General features: G+C 38.3%; 1 protein-coding gene across 1 annotated transcript in view; it reads left to right on the top strand.

Moving 5' to 3' along the window:
• Positions 1-8,818, top strand: part of LOC123246085 (vomeronasal type-2 receptor 26-like) — a 52,775-nt gene extending 43,957 nt beyond the window's left edge. The window contains exon 6 of the mRNA XM_044675035.1: positions 7,893-8,818. Within this exon, the coding sequence (XP_044530970.1) occupies positions 7,893-8,818 (926 nt within the window). The remainder of the gene's footprint in view (positions 1-7,892) is intronic.
• Positions 8,819-22,881: the final 14,063 nt, after the last annotated feature.

Genomic DNA, 22,881 nt, shown 5'->3' with positions numbered 1-22,881 from the left:
CTCCCATGCCCTCTTTGTGTGTAATAGAATATTCTATTTTCTTATTCACTCAAGTTTCTCTTGGTGTCCCCTGCTATTCACCCCCTCTTTCCCATCCCCAATACCATCTTAGATTATTTAGTGTTCCACCCTCACCCTGCTAATTATTCTTCTGATTACTATAATAGTGAATATTATAATAGTGAATAGAGTTCACTACAGAGAATTAAACATAACATTTCTCTACATAGGAATACAGATAATTAGATCTCACTGAGGCCCTTAAAAAGGCAAATTTAAAAATTATAAGTTTTCTTTCTTTCCCCTCTGTATCTTATTTACCTTTTCAGGTTTCTCTCGATTTTTGTGGTTGGATATCAAACTTTCCATTTAGCCCTGGTCTTTTCTGTGCAAATACCTGGAATTTTTCAATTTTGTTGAATGCCCATACTTTCCCCTGGAAATATACAGCCAATTTTGATGGGTAGTTGATCCGTGGTTGCAGGCCCAGCTCTCTTGCCTTTCTGAATATTGTATTCCACGCCTTGCGGTCTTTTAGCGTTGAGGCTGCCAGATCCTGTGTGATCCTGATTGGTGCTCCTTGATATTTGAATTGTTTCTTTCTGGCTTCTTGTAAGATTTTTTCTTTTGCTTGGAAACTCTTGAATTTTGCAATGATATTTCTTGGTGTTTTCCTTTCTTGATCGAATGTTGCAGGTGTTCTATGGATCCTTTCAATGTCTATGTTGCCCTCTTGTAGGACTTCAGGGCAAGTTTGCTGAATTATTTTTGTTAGTATGGAGTCCAGGTTTCTATTAATTTCTGGTTTTTCTGGAAGACCAATTATTCTCAAATTGTCTCTTCTAGACTGGTTTTCTTGGTCTGTCACTCTCTCATTGAGATATTTCATATTTCTATTTTTTCAGTCTTTTGACTTTGTTTTATTTGTTCTCGTTGTCTTGAGAGATCATTAGCTTCTAATTGCTCAATTCTAGCATTTAGGGACTGGTTTTTGACTCTAAACTTTTCGTTTTCATCTTTTGGTTTTCTTTTTCAATCTGGTTCACTTTGCTTATCAGTTCATTTGATTTCTGAGCCTCACTTCCCAGTTGCAAAATTCTACCTTTTAAACTGTTATTTTCTTGCCAGATCTCTCCCATCTTCCTCAGAATCTCAGTTTTGAACTCTTCCATAGCTTGTGACCCGTTTTCCTTATTTGAGGAGGGTCTGGATGCTTGTTTGTTCTCCTCCTCTGTTTGCTCGGTTGTCTGGATTTTCTCTGTTTAAAAGTTGTCGAGTGTTAAAGACTTCTTTTTCTTGTTGTTTAGCTTTCTCTTCTGAACTTCCTGAGTCTGGGTAGCCATCATTAGCCCAGCAGCTTCTCAGCTTTATCCTCGCTGCGGTCTTTTGGCTTCTGAGGTCTGAGTTCTGTTTTTTTCCAAGGTCAAGCCCCCTGGTGGACCCCCTTACTTGATCCTCTGCAGGAGATTCCTTTACAAGTCTCAGGGCGCTGCTTCCACAGTCGTATACCCGTCTGCACTGGTTCCCCACTCAGGTTTTCAGAGCTTTAGTTCCTGGCTCTGTCTGCCTCCACCCACGCCTCCACCCATGCCTGTGCTCTCAGCCTGCGCTCTGCACCTGGCGTCCACTCTCTGCTCTGGCGCTCAGATTTTGCTTGCGTTCTTTGGCTTATTGGGGTCCTAAATCTTGCTGCTCTCAGGAACAGGCCCCGGAGCTGCCAATGACTCAATGGGTGCCCCAAACTTGCTCTATTTCTTTTTAGCTGGCTTCGGAGCTATAGATCTTGTGTGTGGAGGGGGTGGGGGTGGGGCGGTTGCTCAGCCCGCGATTTAGTGAGAGCCCTTTATAGCCTGGAAATGTCTCGATTCCACGTACCTTCCATGCTGTGCCCTGTTGTGGGGTTCCTCCGTTCATCTGGACTTGTTTTTATGTCCCCTTGAGGAGTTTTGTGTGTTTTGGTCAGGAGAGGTTAAGAGCTGCTTTTTACTCTGCCGCCATCTTAACCCGGAACCCCCATTGTCTTTTGATAGAATTTACAACAGCTTATATACCAAAATGGCCTTTTGTGTGGATAGCTTGACACAAATAGATATACAAGTCTTTTGGTAACAAAGGTCTTCCTGTATCAGTAATCCATATACAATGTTCTTTCCTAGCTTCAAATTTAGCCTTCCATTTCTGGATATCTGAGTCTACATATGCTTTTTCTAGATCATCAGAATCAACAGATGTTAAATTCATTACATAATTTGGAGGTTTCTGGGCAGCATACTTTGCAGTGATATCAGCCCTATGATTACCTTTAGAGACTGAATCTCAACCATTATTATGACTCCGGCAATGGATTACTGTCAGCTGTTTAGGATTTTGGATTGCTTCGAACAACTCAGTTATTGTTCCTGCATGTGCTATTGGTTTTCCTGATGCAGTAATAAAACCTTGTTGTTTTGAGATCTTTCCTGTTGCTTGGCAAACAGAAAACACATATCGAGAGTCAGTGTAAATATTTTCACTTTTACCTTCAGCTAGAAGACAGGCTTGCTTCAGTGCCACTAATTTCACACCTTGTGTACTAAGATTACTAGGTAATAAGCCATACTACAGTGTCTCAAATTCTATGACAACTGCAGCTTTAGTACATCTGATTCCATAAATATGAATATACATCTGTGAATAATACCAAGTCTGAATTTTGAATGGAGTGTCTTAAATCCATCTTAGGCATATCCACAAGATTTACTACTTGAACACATTCATGCAATCGTTCACTATTCTTTGGCAAATCAGAAAGAAAAGTAGCTGGATGTAATACACTACATCTCTTCAACTGAATGTTCTCACTACCCAAGAGAATTATTTCATACTTAGATATTTTTGGTCGGAATAAGCTTGAGTATGAAATTTCCTCATTAGTGCTTCTATTTGATGTGAGCAATAGACCATTAAAGGACATCCCAAAACTAGATCAGCTGATTTCTGGACTAACACAGCTGCTGCTGCTACCCCCCTTAGACAGGGTGACTGTACCCACAGCTGTTGGATCTAGTTGATAACTGTAGTATCCAGTTGGACAATAGCTTTGTCCTAGAGTCTGTGTAAGTACACAAGAAGGTATACCCTTAGTCTCATTGACAAACAGCTGAAAAGGTTTCTCATAGTCTGGGATTCCTAAAGCAGGTACAGATAAAATGGCTTCTTTAAGTTTATTTAAGGCTACACGATGTTCAGGCTTCAATTTTGGAGGTTGTGGTTCTGTATTCCTGGTCAGATCTGTCAAACACTTAGTGATCTCACTGTATCCAGGAATCCACTGCCTACAGAAACCAGTAGTTCCAAGAATAGCTCTAGGTTGTTTTTTTGTTTGTTTTAGGTGCACTTAGTTTCTGGATGTCAGCTATTCTCTTTTGAGTGATATTTCTGGAACCCTCTGACAACACAAATCCAAGATATTGCACTCAAGGCAAAAACCCACTGTAATTTTGTCTTGGAGATTTTATGCCGTTGCTTGTATAATTCAATCAAAAGTATCTTGCTATCTCTAAGACACATCTTTGCATTTGGGGAAGCTAAAAGAATGTCATCCAAAAAAATGCACCAATTTACTCTCTTTAAACTTAATTGTTTTTAGATCTCGATTTAGAATTTGAGAGAACTGGCTAGGTGAGTCAATATTCCCCTGGGGCAAATGCTTCCAGGTCCACTTGGTTTTCACCCAAATGAAAACAAAGATCTTTTGAGAATTGTTGTGAATTGATATTGAGAAAAATGCAGAGCATAAATCTACCATGGTGAAATGTCTAGCCTGACTTGGAATGGAAGAAATTATAGCAGCTGGACTTGGTACAACTAGATGTCTTGATAACAAAATCACTTACAGCTCTCCTATCTTGGATAAATCAGTAAACAGGTTTGCCATTTTCATCTAATTTTGTCTTCTTTATTGGCAAAATTGGTGTATTGAACTCAGAAAAGCAAGGTATAATTATACCTTGTTGGATTAGGGACTCAATAATTGGTCTTATACCTTCTATTGCTTCCTTAGTCAAAGGATATTGAGGTGCACAAGGAAATGGTCCTTCATTTGTCCTCATCCTGACTGGAGTACCTGATTTTAATAATCCTACATCTGTTGATGATCTTGAGCACAACTCATTAGGTATATCCTCAGGTATTGGAGAGATAGTACCTAAGTTATCCTCTGTACTGTTAGAATCTAAGAAAAGCAATGGAAAAGCCTTCAAAGATTCCTCTGGTAGATACAAAGAAATATCATCAGATTCCGTACATTGGATTGTTGCTCTCAGTTTACATACAAAATCTCTGCCGAGAAGATTCATTGGACATTCTGGCATAAAAAGAAATGCATGCTCCACAGATAAAAGTCCAAGAGTTATTTTCGGTTGCAATTTAGATACATTCTGAGTTTTGCCTGTAGCATCCATTGTACAACAACATCCATTACACCAACAGCTCTATACCTCTCAGGAAAACTTTGCAAAACTGATTTACTCACTTCTGTATCAAGCAGAAGGTTGTAAATCTGGTCTCCAATAGTAACAGACACATGTGGTTCTGTACTATTGGGAGGTTGGAAAGTTTCCAACATGGGGGCTAAAACAGTAACATCAGAACAAAGTTCAGCTTTTTTCTGTCTATCCAAGTTAACATTGTTTTCAGTTACAGAATTTTCCCAGAATTTTGCACTTTCAATACTCTCGTTGGTCCTTTTTACTTTTATTCTGGTATCATTGTCATTATTTACAATCAAATTATCCTTAATCAAATCACAATGATCACAATTTCCATTATTCTCCATAATCACACAATCACTAGAATTTCCAACACCACTTACAACACAATTTTCCTTTTTCTTACAATTATTTACAACACTAATTAAATTATTATCAACACCAAGTAAATCATTATCAATCTTAGTCAAATTATTACAAACACTAAATTACCACTAGCATTAGGTAAATTACTATTAATACCAGTAACATTAGTTAATCACACCATTTAACTTAGTTAATTTAATACCATCACCACTGAAATTATCATTAATTCTCTTTAAATTACCCTTTACATTGATTAAATTATCATTGATTCCATTTAAAGGGTCATTAACACTGATTAAATTATCACCATTATTAATTAAATTACTATTAATATCAATTAAATTATTATTAACATTACTCACAATCACATTATCAGTATCTTTAACACATACAATTTCTTCAATATTCACTTTATTCCCATCAACTTAATTAATTCCTCCTGAATTTCAGCCACAGCTTCATAATGAAGCTGTCCCTCCATTCTGATTACAATGATTAACATATCAAGACACAACTTCACTGTTTTTTGGACATATACCAGTTCTAATGAAATCCTGCATTGTGTTTATATTTGGGTCTTATATTCCTTGGCAGCATGCATTTTGGCATGTGAACCCATTTTGTTGACCATACCCAAAATTTCCATTATTGTTCCAATTGTTTCTCCTATGGCCATAATTATTATTGTACTCATATTTCCTGTTGTTATATATCTGTCTATCAAACTGGCCTCTAAATCTGCAATCTTTCACCAGATGTCTAACCCTGTTAAAAAGATAATAATTCCTAGGCCCTTGGTAACTAGTATTTCCACTGGCAGTACTCTTATAATTATTACTTCTCCTCTCTGATCCCCTCAATGTAGCCACTACTTTGATCTCATTGATTTCCTTATCCTTTGCCTTGCTGTTAGTCTCCTTTAGTTCTTCAGAGACTTTCAATCACTGCATTCTTTCATGTACTCTGTCTGTCTCAGGCATAAACATACGTAGCCTTTTGTTTTAACTCATCTAGACTAAACATCTCCCAATCCAGGTAATTCTCAACAAGAAACTTCCTCATGCGTGGTATTGCATCTTTAACAAAAATTCTCTTTATGTGGTCCAAAAGTGGTATCATCCTGGACATCAAGGCCTAAGTGTGTCTCTATTTCCATCTCAATAATCCTGTCAAGAAATGTTGCAGGTGTTTCTTGTCCTGTCTGCCTTGTGTTCTTGAACTTTGACCATGAATTTGGCTGCCTTGAATTGTTCTCTAGTGCTTTGATAAGAGATTTCCTTACCTGTTTCAACATATGATAGTGACAGAATTTAGGTTAAGCTCCTCCCAATTTCCTGGCCATGATTTCAAGACTGAGGTATTCCTGGTTTCCTCAATAAATTTCTGTCTATCATGCCTATATAAAATTTTACCCCAAATAAACCAGAAGTCATTGAAATTTGGGTCAAAAGTCTTCACCATGGATCTCAGTAACTTGATAAACCTCGCTGGCTCATCATAGAACTTTGGAGACTTTCTCTTAATGGAATCTATGTCTTCTGGCTTAAACCGTGTATGTTGTGTCATATGAAAAATTCCATTTTACCTGACCACTGGCAGATCTCACAAGGGAAAAAGAGACCCAAAGCTCACCTCCTGTCAAATCACTGGGGAATTCTAATCAATAATAAACCTGGGGGTAGCAAGGTAACTCAATATATAGCTAATCAGGCCTGGAGATGGAAAGTTCTGGGTTCAAATCTAGACTGAGACACTACTTTGCTGTGTAACTTGGCACAAATCACTTAACCATAATTGATTAGCCCTTAATGATCTTCTGCCTTGGAAATGCTACTTACTATCAATTTTAAGACACAAGGTAAGAGTTTGGAAAAATAGTAAAACTGCTTCACTTTATGGTTGAGGAGACTGAGAATTGAAATAACTAAAGTGATATCAATAGTAAAGTTAAGAATAGAAGCCACATAACACAAGGGGACTTGAATTTGAATCTTAGTTCTTTAGTATCCTACTTGTACGACTTCTTGCAAGACATTAAGGTTTTCTAGGTCTTGGTTTCCTCCACTGTAAAAGAAGGGTGATGGACTAGATTATCTCTAAGATATGTGTGAGCCTGAAATGTGCCTCAAATGAGTCAAAATAAGAGCACATCAGATTTCCTTTTTCTGTGCCACAATATTTGGTCCATATATCAAGACTGAGGTTCAGAGTGACTCAGGCACTCTCATCACTGAAAGTAGAGAGCAACGTTCATTCTCAGAAATTGTTACCAACCTAGTGAAGACTTCAGCTTACAGAGGAGCATTTATTATTAGGATGAGAATTGGACCAAGTAAAGATAGTAAAGGATAGACTTTTTTTCAGGTTAAAGAAGTATTTGTTCTAGAGTCCACTGGGTGTCAGTGCTGAGATTATTTGACTTTAAATTTGATAAAGCATCTAGAAGATAGAGTGAACAGTAAATCTTGTAATTGCAATAATAATTTTTATATCATACTATAAAATTTTAAAAGCATCACAAATAATATTTCATTTTATCTTTCTAACAACCCTGAGAGGTAGGTGGTATTATCAATTCTATTTTAAAGAAGAAAGGAACTCCTTCAGTACTTCATTTATAAAATGGGAATTCTAATAGCATTTAACTCCTGAAATTCTTTTGGAGATCAAATGAGATAATCATTGTAAAGCACTTGGCACAATACCTGACCTATAGCAGGTGCTATATAAGTGATGGTATTTTATAATTTTTATTTTGGTTAATATTGGGGAGCAACCAGCAAGCACACATGCATAATGAGGAACAGTTATCTTCAACAGGAAATGATAAATACTGAGAAATAGCCTAATCAAAGTCTACAAAATGATGAAGGTTCTGGGCGCAGTGGAATTGGGCTTGATCAACTCAGGGGGTAACCCAAGGTGGATTTAATTATATCTTGAGGGTCATGTCCCACCCTCTAGGGCCAAAAGGACTAACTCGAGATATTGTGTCTGTTCCCCAGGTTTGAGAAAGTTTTTAACATAAAATTATGAGATGCTTCTTGTTCCCTATAGATACGAAGCACTGTATGAAGTGTCCTGAAGATGAGTATCCCAATAAGGAGAGAGATCACTGCCTCCCCAAAGCCATCACCTTCCTGGATATCAAAGAACCTCTGGGCATGACTCTAGCTTGTGTGGCTCTTTTCTTCTCTGCACTGACAGCTCTGATTTTCAGGGTGTTTCTGAAGTTCCAGGACACCCCCATAGTCAAAGCCAATAATAGGACCCTAAGCTACACCCTCCTCATTTCCCTTTCCTTCTGTTTCCTCTGCTCTTTGCTCTTCATTGGCCGTCCCACTGCAGCCACCTGCCTCCTCCGACAAACAACATTTGGGCTTGTGTTCACTATAGCTATCTCTTCCATTTTAGCAAAAACCATTCTGGTTGTTCTGGCCTTCAAGGTGACAGTGCCCGGGAGTAGGAGCAGGATATGGGGAAAACCTAGAGTGTCCTACTCCATTGTATTCCTTTCCTCTGGGATTCAAGTGACCCTCTGTGGCATCTGGCTGGGAATCTCTCCTCCATTTCCAGACACAGACACTCATTCCCAACCCAATCAAATCCTCATTGAGTGCAATGAGGGCTCTATTTTTGGCTTCTATTGTGTCTTGGGCTACATTAGCCTCTTAGCCCTGGGCAGCTTCATGGTGGCTTTCCTGGCCAGGAACCTTCCTGACACCTTCAATGAAGCCAAATTCATCACTTTCAGCATGCTGGTGTTCTGTAGTGTGTGGGTCTCCTTCCTGCCCACATACCAGAGCACCAAGGGCAAAGCCATGGTGGTGGTGGAGATCTTCTCCATCCTGGCCTCCAGTGCTGGCTTACTGGGCTGCATCTTTATTCCCAAGTGTTATGTGATCTTGCTGAGGCCAGATAAGAACACCCAGAAATGCATAAGAAATAAATCAAATTGTAAGAGTGGGAAACTTTCTGTATGAGAAGTTGAGGTAATTATGATAGCAAATGGTTATTTGTGGAAATCCAGTGGACTACACTGACTCTGTCTGCTGACTCAATTTTGGAACTAGCTCACTTGCCTTGATTTTCAATTATGAGTCATGTGCAAATTATTTCCTCTGAGAGAAAATTTTCAATTGTGGAAACTGAGAGAAAACCTTATTGGACTGATTGAATGTAGTCCTATGTTGGTGGTAAAAGTGATCTGCCTATTCATGCTAGGGAGAAACCCTTTACCATGGACCTAAGTTACGTTGACCAGAAATAAAGTCAGGTTGTAAGATTTATGGAAGAACTTTTCTCATATTTGGACATCTCAAGCAATGTATATGATTTCCCCCTGCCCCTGAAAACTCGCTCCCGTATTCATGAATTAGTTATTATTTTCATTTTCCTTTGATTATATCAGGCATTTGGGAGGACTTGTTTATTCTCCCCCACCTGTCTGGGAAGTCCCTAATCTTCCATCAGATTACTTATATTGTATAGTTTTCTTTTCATTAATTGGTCTTATAGGATTAATTTTTCTTGCTATATAAAAGCCTGTATCCCCTTTCATTTAGAGGTCAGTCATATGATGATAAAGGGGATCTTACTCTGATTTGTCAGGCCATTGGCATGCATTGCTTAAAAAATGGATAAGCTCAGAAGATAAAACTCCCCCTCCCCCTTTGCTCCTTACATATTGAACACTGAATCTAAATTGCTTCACAAGACCCAAGAAATGACCTCTATCATTCTGGGATATTGTTACAAATAAAAATGGATCTGGAGGCTTATTAACAAATTTATAAGCATTTATTAGTAAAGATATTAATCCGTATATATATATCTATATACATATCTATCTATCTATCTATCTATCTATATATATATATATATATGTAGAGAGAGAGAGAGAGAGAGAAGAGACAGAGACAGAGACAGAGACAGAGAGTCAGAGAGGCAGAAAATCAGAGAGAAAAGAGAGAGATAGTGTCAACTCCCTCCCCCAACACACACACCATGTTGGAGTTCAAAAATCAAGAGGGAGACTCAGCTTCTAGCCCTAGTTAAAAAACCTCTGTGGCCATGTTGTGCTGACTCTGCCACATTGTCCCTCAGGATGCCCACCCCAATGGGGAACCCAATAGTCCTGCCTTCCAACACCCCACATAACTTTGACTTTGTGATTCCCATGTCTTACCACCAGAGTGTGAAGGATCGAACATACCTAAATGTTTACTTCACACAATATTTTGTTTCATGAACTTTGTAATACCTTAATCATATCTACTTTGTACACTTCATGATGCTTTCCCCCAATTTCTCTAGTTTTGTCCGTGGGAGCACCCCATTCAATCTTCTTCATCTCATGATTTTGAGGATGTTCCTTTTTATTCTTCTGTCTTTTGTGTTCTACCTTTAATGTTCCCTTGAGTATTGGTAATGTCACTCCTCTATTTTTTTACCCATCATCAATGGTAAGACCATCAGCACCTCCAGCCTTGATGTCTGAGTCAATCAGTTGTTCTATCAATAACCATTTGATCTTGTTGTTCAGATATTTCAGCCATGTCTGAATATTCCTGAACTCACTTGGGATTTTCTTGGCAAAGATTTTGAAGAGGTTTCCATTTTCTTTTTCAACTTATTTTACAGATGAGGAACCTGAGGTGAACAGGGTTAATAGTAGGGCAGGCAGGGCTATTCTATTTCACGGGATGGGGGTCTAATACTATTATATGGCATCTCTCCTTTCTGGAAACAATTGTGCTAACCTCTTCCACACAAGCTGCCAACAGACAAAATTTATTGCTCATGCTGTGTGGTTGAGGCTCCCTGTTAAAGCAAAAAGATCAAAGAACAAATTCAGAGAAAGTGTTGACCAATCTCCCTAGTGAATATTGATGCAAAAATTAAAAAAATACTCATAGAGAGATTACAGTAATATATCACAAGGATCCTACACCATGAGCAGGTAGAGTTTGTACCAGGAATTCAGGTTGGTTTAACATTATGAAAACTATCAGCATGCTTGACTATACCAATAACCAGACCAACAGAAACCATATGATTATCTCAATATATGCAGAAAAAGATTTTGACAAAGTTGAAAACTATTCCTATGAAAAATATTATAGAATACTGGAATAAATGGAACATTCCTCAAAATGATAAAAAAAATCTATCAAGTATTGAGGAGCAAAGAATAAAGTTTAGCAGTCATAACCAAAAGTAGTGTAGAATTTGGAATATCATATTTCAGGCTAAAGATACAGGCTTACAATAAAAAATAACTCAGGAGTATAATTCTACAAAGGGGAAATAAGATAATTAACTTCTAGGCATTCTCGATGAAAGGACTAGAGCTGACTATACACTTTGAGTTAAGGGTAACACAGGAGGAGAAATTTGCACAAGCAATCCAAATTAAGGAAAAAAGGATGCCATGTCTATATTCTCATCGGAGGAGATGGCACTAGTGTCCTCTTAGAATCCTAACATTATCATATGTTATTGTATGAATTAAATAAGACAGAAGCCAAAATAGCACTGTTATATTCTGATGGTCTTAAAAGGAAAGGGAGGGCCAAGGGATATTCAACAGGAAATAATGAGGAAGAGTGAGAAAAATTATGTCAAACAAAAGGATTAAAAGGAGAATTTTATTCAAACAAGGAAAAAGGAGTAGGGAAACATGCAACACCTGAAACTCTCATCTTAACTAGTCAAAAGTGAGGAGAACACACACACCAGAGTTAGCTAAAGAAATTCATTTCATGCAATAGGGGAAAAGGAGGGAATGGAGAGAGGAAAGAGAGAGAAATAAGAGAGTGAATTCAGTGAAGTATTATTTCTAAGCAAAAAAACTCTAACCACAAAGTGTGGCTTAAATAAAGGATTTGGAAGGAAGGGCAGGAAGGATGGAAGAAGGGAGGGGAGAAAGGAAAAAATGAGGAGAGAAAATCAAAGAACCTGTGATTTGCTTCTGGACAAGAGAAAGATAAGAGGAACAAGACTGGAGTTGAACACCAACCTCATCCAACAACTCTCTTATTTTGTGCAAAGAGAAAGTGGGAAGCAAAGGGAGGAGGGAAAGGATAACAAAATAAGATGTAGAGAAATACATAATTATTCTCATTACTATGAAAGTGAATGTGATGAGCTCACTTATAAAATGAAAGAGGATAGAAGAATGAATGAGAAAACAGTGCAAATATACATTAATTATAAGAAACATACTTGTGAGAGAATATTTTCGAGTTAAATATGATGCTACAGCAAAATCTATTATGCTTCCACTTATATAAAAAAGGCAGGGGGTAGCAAGAATGTTCTCAAATGAGGCAACAATATAAATTAAAATTATTTTTGATTGATTTGATTTTGATTATTAAGATAAGCAGGTAAAGTGTATTAAGCTGACAGGAATAGTAATGTCAATATCAATAGTATACACACACTGAATGATGAAGCATTCAAATACTTAAAAGTGAGCTATATAGAGAAATAAGTAATAAAACTATAAAAATGAGGGATATGTTAGGGTTTGAATAGAGTTTTATAAATTCTGGAAGTGAAAAACATCTGGAAATTATTAAATGGGAATAAAAAGGATTATATATAGTTATAAGTTGCGTGTGGTAACTAGAAAAACTGCTTATTTATTAGGCCATAAAAATCTCACAGATAAATGTAGAAAAGCAGAAATATGGATCTCTTAATGGCTCAGTGGAAAGAGAGACAGGCCTAGAGAAGGGAGGTTGTAGATTCAAATTTGGCCTCAGCCACTTCCTAACTGGATGCTTCTGAAAAAGTTACTTAACCCCAATTGCCTAATCCTTATAGATCTTCTGCCTTGTTACTGATAATTAGTATGGATTCTAAGATAAAATTTGAGTTTTTTAAAAAGCTGAAATATAAAATGCATCTTTATTGACCACAGTGCAATAAAAATTATATTTGATGCAAGGCAATTGAGGAATGAGGGTTGTTGTGAGGATCAGATGAGATACTTGTAGAAAAATGGTTAGTGCAGTAGCTGGCACATGGTAGGCACAATAGAAATGTTCATTCCTTTCCCTTCCCTTTAGAATTAGGAGAGGCATGGCTGGAGCTGTCAGAGAGCCAAGTCCTAGGGAAGATGAGTCCCTTTTTAATACTGTGTATGTGCCTATACATCCCTGGTGGGAATTACCTCATGTTCTTATCCTTTTGTTGTTCCCATACTATCCATGGGCCCCCTTTTCCTGGTTTGCTTCTCTTCTCCACAACAGAGCTCCTAAAGGAGTCATGACCGGAGTCCCTCTCTCTATCTACATCTGTATATCCTTGGGCAGCTAGGTGGTACAGTGGATAAGTCACCAAATCTGGAATTGGGAAGATCAGAGTTCAAATATGGCCTCAGACACTATGTGACCCAAGGCAAGTCACTTAGCCCTATTTGCCTCCATTTCTTCACATGTAAAATGAGCTGGAGAAGACAATGGCAAATCACTCCAGTATCTTTGCCTCAAACCTCAAATGGGAACATGAAGAGTCAGACATAACTGAAATGACTGAACGCCAACAACATATATCTATATAATCTATACTGTTATATTGAATCTCTGGGAGCTAGGAGTTCACACTGTGATTGACAGATGGATCAGTTGGATGTCGGAATGTTGGATGATGTAATCTCACTTATGAAAGAACAGTTAAGAATAATGATAGAGATACACACAATAAAATTTGTTTAGGACAGGAATTGGACAAGCATACCATGTTGCAATTGGAACTTGTTGAAGGCATGTACTCTCCTAAAGATAAAATGACTCCTAAGAAGGCTATGGTTACTATTGGTATGCAGACTGAGACTGAAAATGACAAGGAAACTGGGACGGCTACTCAGACTGAGGAGGGGGCAATGGCATCAGCTACTGTGTCTTTGCTACCCATAATAGATCAAACTCAGTTTAGGGCTGATGGTGAGGCAGTGAATATGAAGACCTATAAGGCATTTACAGCCCAGGATTTGGAGGTGCTAAGGAGAAGGTTTCCCAAATTCTTATTTTCACCTTATCAAGCAGCCAAGGAATTGAAAAGGATATTCAGTTTATTTAATCCATCATATCAGGACATTGAATTTGTCCTTGAGGAATTTTTTCACACCCAGTGAAAAGGCTAGGTTCATAGAAGAAACGAGATCAAATGCTAATCTAATGGACTGGCCTAGGGACCATTCAATGATTGATTTGAGTTCTCCTGCCAATATGAAGGACCTGATCAAATGCAGATATGATCTTTTAGAGGCGGTTAAAATCCACGCTAAGCACCCCAATGGCTGGAGTAGATTTGAAAAGATGAGGCAATCTGAGGAAGAGCATCCAAGTTTATTTTTGGATAGATTGATGGAAAACTCAGAATATCTACTTGGTTTTAACAGGGATCAGGCTGATGAGGCTTTACCTCACATCCAGAGGCAATTTATTAAGGGAACAAGTGTACCCATACAGGTTTACTTTAGGCAGAGCTGTCCACAGTGGGAGGAATTGTCATTAGAAGAGATCAGGAAGCATGCCACTTATATTCATGAGTCTAGGCAGAAAGAAAATCAAATTAAACATGAGCTGGACTCTGAGAAAGACAGGACAATACAGGGGTTAAAGTGTCAATTAAAAGAGGCCAGATGAGATAGAGATTGAGAGGAATTTTGGAATTTTGCTCTGCAAATTACCAAAGATAGAGACTCTAAACCCCAAACCACCTACTATAGTAAAAAGAGGTCCAATAAGTCAATTCCTAGGTGTTATCTTTGCCACAAAGTAGGCCATCTTTTAAGGGAATGTAGGTTCAAGAAGCAAATTCATTTCAGTAAAGATAGATCTGATTCATACAAGAAATCCTATGCTAATAATACTTGGGCAAGCAAAGCACAAAAATCACAGGCTTGTTGCCAACATGATTGCAAAAAATCAGACAAACCATCTTTAGGGGAAATGGAGAAATTTTTAAAATTAGGAGCCAGGCCAAGAAATGTTTCACAATGAAGTTTAATTTATAATACACATCATCAAAGAGAAAAGGCAGATACAGAGAGCAAAAAGCTCAAAGACATGAATGAGGCTAATGTTTTATTGATGGAAAGTATTGAGGGAAATTAATATACCATATTTGAACATAGGAAGAAGACCATGGCTGATTTGCAATTAGAAAAAGACATACAGGAATTGCATAAAGAAATTTATGGAAAGGAACATTCTCTTGTGGGAAGCACAAATTCACAGACTTTAATGAAAGGAGTGAAGGATTTTGACAGAAACCTAGTAACAAATGGGTTAAAATTTGGGCTAGGAAGTCAAAAGAACATGGTGCGAATAACCAATCACTAGTTATGTTGGGCAATGAAAGTAGCCAAGGGAAACAATTTGGAAACATTTCCAAACCCCTAGAACTGTGCTTAGCCAAAGAGAAAAATGTATCACTTAGTGCAACACCTGGAAACAAAATGGAGGACTAGAGAGAAATAAAGTTTCAGACTCAATCCTCAAGCTCAGAGAGCACCATAACACCAGTAAAATAGACTTTTCTGTATAATCCCCGATGCTGAGAGTTTTGAGCCTAAATACAAGGTAGCAAGTGAGTTTTCAGAGCAGCCAGCAACTGGCAGAGGAAAAAACATGAGCGGGTTTGAAACGAGGTTTCTACAGGCAGAGTCACTCGAGGATACCTATAACTCACAAAATAACACACAAACAGGGCTGAGACCTCAAGTCTTGGTGAGGGGGGAGGAGATTACACCTAATCCTATCCCTGAAGCCATGATTAGAGACTTACAATGCCCTAGAATGGTGGAAGAAACTGTCACATTTCAAACTCTGATCCAAGAGAAGCTATTTTGTTCTGGAGGCAAACAGCAAGGGAGAGGGGGCAGACTCAGACTCATACACTACAGAGGATGTGCTCATGAAGACAGACATTTTCCAGGAAGTGAATTCTTGTTGTGATTACCATGGACCTTCTAATAGAGAGGCATTAAATTCTGAAGCCAGCAGACTGAAGGAAGACAAACAGCTGTTTCCTTTGCATAACAACAATGACCATAAAGAGCCTTTGATCATTATCCAGATTAATGGGGAATATGTCAGTGGTATCATTGATACAGGGGCAGATATTAGTTGTTTAAAGGATCTCCCTAGTGATTGTGAAATGCTTGGTTCAGTCATAGTGAAAGGAGCATCAGGCATACCACAGACTGCACCAAAGTTTCAGCCAAAGATGGTGAAGTTGGGACCAATAGAATTTGACCATCAATTCTTATTGTTACCATCATGCCCAAACAATCTCATAGGTAGAGATATCCTGTGTAAACTTGCAGCTACAATTTATTGCGAGCCAAGTGGAGAACTGTATTTGCACCTGCCTAAAAGGTCATTGAAACATCATCCTGACCTGTGCTTAGATAGGATAGCAGAAGACCATACAGTTTTAGTTCTGGATCAAGACAGCTTAAACAAGATTTCAGATACTCTACCCATAGGAGTCTGGGTGGGGAGTTCATCAGATGTGGGTAGAATCCTATCTGCTAAGCCAGTGAAGATAAAAGTAAAAGAAGGAATACAACCACCTAGAATTCCTCAATTTAAACTAAGCAAAGAGGCTGTAGCTGGAATAAAACCTATAATCCAAGGCCTATTAGATGGAGGCATACTGGTGCATGGTTTTTCTGAATTTAATACTCCTATTTTACCAATCAAGAAGGCAAATTTAGATGCTAGTGGTAACATCCAGTGGAGAATGGTACAAGATCTTAGAGCAATAAATGCATATGTGGAAGAGATCCATGTAGTTATTCCAAGTCCATCACAGATAATTGCAGGGATTACACCAGACTCAAGATGGTACACTGTGATTGATCTGTCCAATGCATATTTCAGCATTCCAATCCACAAAGACAGTCAAAGATCCTATGGGAGAATAAGACATTATTCTGGAGTTGTCTTCCCCAGGGATTCAAAAATTCTGCATCCATCTTTTGTCAAATACTGCAAAAATCTAGAATCCATATCTTTCACTGCAAGCAAATTGGTGCATTATGTAGATGACATCCTGCTAATGTCACCAACAGGAGATATCTGTCAGAGACATAGCATTCATCTAGTAGAAGAACTGTATAAGAGAGGACATAGACTATCCAGAAACAAAGTTCAGTGGGTCAAAGAGAGAATCAAGTTTTTAGGGTTCACACTGCAGGGTGGAACTAGAAGTATATCAAAGAAGTGAATTTAGGATATACAAAAACTCAGCTTACCTAAGACCAAGAAACAGCTAAGAACAATAATTGGCATGACTAGTTTCTGCAGACAGTGGATACCTGGGTTTTCTCTAATATCAAACCCTTTAACAGAGTTAACTAGGAAGGACATCAAAGAGCCACTCAAGTTAACAAAAGAGCACAAACATGCCATTGAGAAGTTAAAGGAAGCAATTCTTTCTTCTCCTGCACTAGGCATTCCAGATCATAACAAGACTTTTCATCTATTTATCCATGAGGATAAGGGAATAGCTTGTGCAGTACTCACACGATATTTAGGAAGCAATCTAAGACCCATGGCATATTACAGTTCTACTCTAGATCCTGTTATTCAGGGAATGGTTTCCTTTTTGAAGATTATTGCTACTGCAGCTCTGATAGTTAGGAAGAGTTCTAAGCTGGTTCTGGGAGGGGAGCTCAGATTGTATTCCCAGCACCAAATTGAAACCACGTTGAGGAATGCAAGTCTGCAGGCATTCACATCTCAGAGGCTCTCTCGGTACCAAGCTACTTTGTTAACAAATGAAAATTTAACCTTCCATAAGTGTAAATCCATCAATCCAGCGACTCTTATTCCAGAACTTCCATTAGAAGGGGATAGTCTTCATATTTGTGAGGATACATTAGAACAAAGTACAAAAGGCTAGAGAAGATCTTTCTGATGTTCCTATGGAAGAAGCAGACCTTACACTTTTTTGTGATGGCTCGAGTTACCATAATAATGGGCAAAGAGTTACTGGAGCAGCTGTAACTACCCAGAATGAAACCCTATGGATTGCAGCGCTTGGGCCAGACATCTCTGCTCAAGGGGCAGAAATCTTTGCATTGACTCAAGCTCTTAAAATTTGTAAAGACAAGGCTATTAATATTTTTTATAGACTTGAAGTATGGATTTTCGATCATGCATTCTTCAGGAGAAATTTGGAAGAAAAGAGGGAAAATGGGAAAGCAATAGCATATGGGAAACTGATTAGTGAATTGTTAGAGGCCATACAATTACCATCAAAGTCATCTGTCATTCACTGCAGAGCACATCAAAAGTTAGTGGGACCAGTAATCACAGAGTTGACATTTCAGCGAAATTTGCAGCCAGGTGTGGGCCAAAAGCTGTATTTCACTTACCCTTAGTGGATAGAGATGAACTATTACAAGCCTATTCACAAAAGGAAGTGGAATATTGGCAGGAAAATCTTGGAGCCACTCTGATGAATGGAGTGTGGATGTCAATCTCTGGTAAACCGTTTTTGCCGAAATTACTGCACCATACTGCGTGTGCAGCAGTGCATAGGAAAGGCCACTATGGAGTTTTAGGAGTGGTAGACACAATTCGCAAAAGCTGGATAGCAGTAGGCATGACAACTGAAGCCAAATGAGTGTGTGACAGTTGTATAATATGTCAACAATATAACAAGGCTATAATTAAGACCAAAGCCTTTGGAGGAAAACCAATAGCATTCACACCGTTTGAATGCATACAGATAGATTATGTCACAATACCTAGATGTCAACAATATAGGTACATACTCGTGATAGTGGACAAGCTGACTAAATGGCCAGAAGCATTCCCAGCTAAGAAAAACGATGCAGATTTTGTAGCAAAGTTGCTATTGAGGGAGATAATTCCAAGGTTCTCTATTCCATCAGTAATATCGTCTGACTCTGGTAGTCATTTTGCAAATTCTATTTTAAAGCAAATCTACCAGGTGTTAAGGATCAAGAGACACCTGTGTTCTATCTATCGACCTCAATCATCTGGAGCTGTGGAATGGGCCAATCAATCTCTGAAATCTATGATTTGAAAGCTGTGTACAGAAAGTCATCTTAAATGGCCAGATGTTTTACCTATGGCACTTTTCTATTTGAGAAGTCAACCAAATAGTCAAACCCATTTGTCACCGTTTGAACTATTATATGGTCAGCAGCCACGGATAGGAAAAGCTCCATGAGACACCAATTACCTATCACATTTAGGGATTGAGTGCAAAATCTATGAGTATGTCACATTATTGAAAGAGAGATTAGATGAACTACAGAAGTTATCTTTAATGCAACAAAGAGTTCCACTTGACTTTAGTCTTCATAATTATCAACCTGGAGATAAAGTATATATTAGAAACTTCACAAGAAAATCAGTATTACAACCAAAATGGAATGGTCCTCATGAAATTATACTAGTAACACCATCCTCTGTAAAGGTTAAGGGAAAAGATGCATGGTATCACTACACCCACCTAAAGAAAGTCCTCAGGAAAGCCAAGTCCTCATCCAGCAATCAGTCTGACATGGAAGAAACAGAGTCTTGTCTAAACATGCAGTCTCACAAGACACAGAATCTGACATAGAAATAGAACCTCAATGTAAAAGATCATACTTGAAAACAAAGCCTCAAACAAGAAAACACCAAGAAACAGATCAATATCAAGAACACGATACTCAAATCATTGATTTAGATCACACAAATGCCTCATTCATGCATGAAGATCAACAGTTAAGTAACAGTAATGGTGAAGAAGAAGAAACAGAATATTAGTTTAAGCGTAATACATATGTACATCACAGACAAGTGCAAACATAAAATCTCATAAAGGAAATTTGTGGCAACACAAAATTTTGACATAACATCACACAGTCATGCATTGGTTCCTGATCCAGGGATTCTTCAATCAAGTCGATGACAGATAAGATGGGTTTCCAGCAAAGGAGAAGAGTGATGAAATCCCAAAGAGTTCCAGAGACATCAGGACATCAGGACCAACGCAAGGACAAGAGGAGACATTGCGCTAACTGTCTGTACAAGGACCTAAACTGTGACAACAGCTAAGACTTGGACATCATCACCAGGAGACTCACAAGGAGAGAAGATCAGCAGATGAAGATTAGGTTTGAATAGGTGCAAGGTTTTCACTTTCAGACACTAATCACAAGGGAAATGCACATATAGAACACATGCAACAGGACATAAGTTGATTGACAGAGGGATTCTGAAGAAGAAGGTGAATATAAACCCAAACAGGAAATGTTAGGTCATGAGTCCAACATATAGTCACAATAAAGTCACTTCACATGTACATATTGTAAATAAATGTATATAGTTGAAGAAGAAACTACAATGACCCAGATGAGCAAGAGAATTAAGATTTCTTGCAAGGTCTAAAGTAGTCATTTCATAAGAACATCACATGAAAACCTTGTATGTAAGTAATATTGTTACTAACATGTAAAGCATAAGTCTACCAACCCATAAGGAAAGAGTAGACGTAGGAATGTTCAAATTTTAGCTAGTACAGGGTCAGTGTAAATAGTTATAAATGTTTAAATAGAATTGTTTGAAAGAACGTTAGGTAGACATTGTGTAGTGTAGGTTAGTTAGAAATGATTTGACTAACACATTAACTATAGTATAAGATTTACTGACTAATGTTTCTAACTGTAGATTAGGGAATAGAAATGTTAGAGTTTAATGCGATTTAGGAATATTGTTGGAAGTTAGTATTAGAAATATAGACAGAGTTGTTGCAAATTTCTTCATCTTAGAGTTAGGAAACAACATAGATGATTGTTATGATAAAGTTCATATGTTATATTTATGTTTAACTGATGTGTTCATGAAAATGTTGTATTTAAATCCCACACTTTCCCACAGAGAAATCTATCCTAAACCCTTGTCATTAGCTTTAAGTTAGTTAGTTAGTTAGTTAGTTAGTTAGTTAGTTAAAGCATTAGATAAGGTAGGGTTTATTATTTTGGGGAAGGGATAGTTAATGGGATAGGAACACATAGTTAAGATTAGTATAGTGTAGAGATCATCCACGGACAAGATCAGCTGGAAATTTACAGGTTGAAATTTCCAAAAACAAAATGGCATTCATGTTATATTGAATCTCTGGGGGCCAGGAGTTCACACTGTGATTGACAGGTGGATCAGTTGGATGTTGGAATGTTCCCAGAGAGGCATGTGGACAGGAGAGGGCAGTTGGCCCAGGGGAAGGTATAAAACCACCCTTGTAGCCCTGGCAGGGGTTCTTGGTTCTTGTCCCTGAGACTTGAGATCAGTGGATCCTGGTCTTTGTGGGACTGAGACTTGCAAACTCAACCCTGCAAGCTCCTCCTGTTTGTTCTTGTGCCATCAACAACCTGTACCAGGTCACCATCTCTGATTCTACTGCCCCTAGATATTAGGAAGTCAATTATCTTAGTCATCTAGGTTTCCCAGGGCCCAGGAGGGATCTGGGAAGTGGGCAGGAGAAGAAGAAGAGGGTGGAAAGGGGGGATTTCTCAAACTGATCAGGGTTATCATCTAGTGAAGAAGCTGAAAGATTTTAAAGCAGTTTGCCTGCTCTGGTGTGGCTCTGGCCAGGCTGTACTGGAGAGAAGCTAATCATCTTAATTCATTCACTTGCCTACAGTTTAGAGATTCATTAGCATCATTTTAAATTAGGGTCTCCCAATACCTCCATCCAAACCCATTATCCTCCTTTGTTAAATACAACCAAAGTTTAAAGTACCTTCCTGAAGTGTTTGTTCAAAGCTTCTTTGGGAAGGGAGACACGCAGTCAGATATCAATGTTACCCAGCTAAAGAGCCCATTAAATAATATCAATTAACCCCAGGTGGGTCCTGAAGGGACATCATCCATTGACCTAAAGGATCCTACCTGGGCACTGTTATAAAGGAGAGAGGTGTCATCCTATCCTCTCTCCATACTTCATCTACATCTACATCTATAGATAGGAATATCAGGAGTCATTTTATTATAACAATACCTATAGCATCTATATCTTCATCTGTCAGTATATCTATACACACATATAATACATGAATAGAAATCTATACATACATCTAGCAATATTCAGCTTTGGCTCCTCATGGAATGAGCACACTCCATCCTAAGGTTGCAAATGAGGAAGTCCCCCTGCCATATGTAAAGGTTAAAATTAATGGTTGGACAATGATGATATGAAATTATGTGGCCAACAGTATTTATTATATCTTGAGTCAGAAATTTATTTACAAATATATACAAATAGAAAAGAAAAAATAAAGAAGAGAAATATGAGGGGGTTAGGTTTGACTTGTTTCTCCATCCACTCTGTTGTCTTGTGAACTACAAACCCCCAAATTAGGAGGGATTGTTTGATAGATAGTTTGTATTCCCTTCAACACTTCTGATACATTTCCTAACTCAGAGACTGTCTGGAGTTCACTATCTAGCCCTCCAGTTTGTGTGGCTGAAGTCAGTTGATTTGTGTCTCCAACCACTGAGCACACTTCAATGATGTTGTTATTGAGCACACTAGCCACTGGAGATGACAGCTGACTACTCTCCCTTCCCCAAGCTTCTGGCTTGAATTCATCAGCTAAGGCAGGGATGGGCAACATATGGCTCTTGAGCCTTATCGGGCCCTTTTGAGGGCCAGATATAGCTCTTTCTGCAGGAGTCATAAAGTCTATTTTTTTTTCAGGTGTTGTCACAGGAGCATGCACTGTGAGCACCGTATGGCTCTCACAAAATTACATTTAAAAAAATGTGGCGTTTATGGCTCTCACAGCCCAAAAGGTTGTAGACCTCTGAGCTAAGGGGTTGAGAAAGCTAGATCTACAGCTGCCATCTGCCATCAGCCACGAACCCCATGTTCTGCTCTTGAAAATCAAGCCTTTTCCAATATTCCGTTTGGTTTGCTCTCTAACCTCATCTTGAGTTTTCATGCCTAAAGCAAGAGAATGGATTTGGTCATTAGGATTTGACTCCTCTAGGGTTACTACTGA

This window comes from Gracilinanus agilis, chromosome 1 (genome assembly GCF_016433145.1).
Source record: "Gracilinanus agilis isolate LMUSP501 chromosome 1, AgileGrace, whole genome shotgun sequence".
Taxonomy (NCBI): domain Eukaryota; kingdom Metazoa; phylum Chordata; class Mammalia; order Didelphimorphia; family Didelphidae; genus Gracilinanus; species Gracilinanus agilis.
This window is presented reverse-complemented; position numbering and strand designations above follow the sequence as displayed.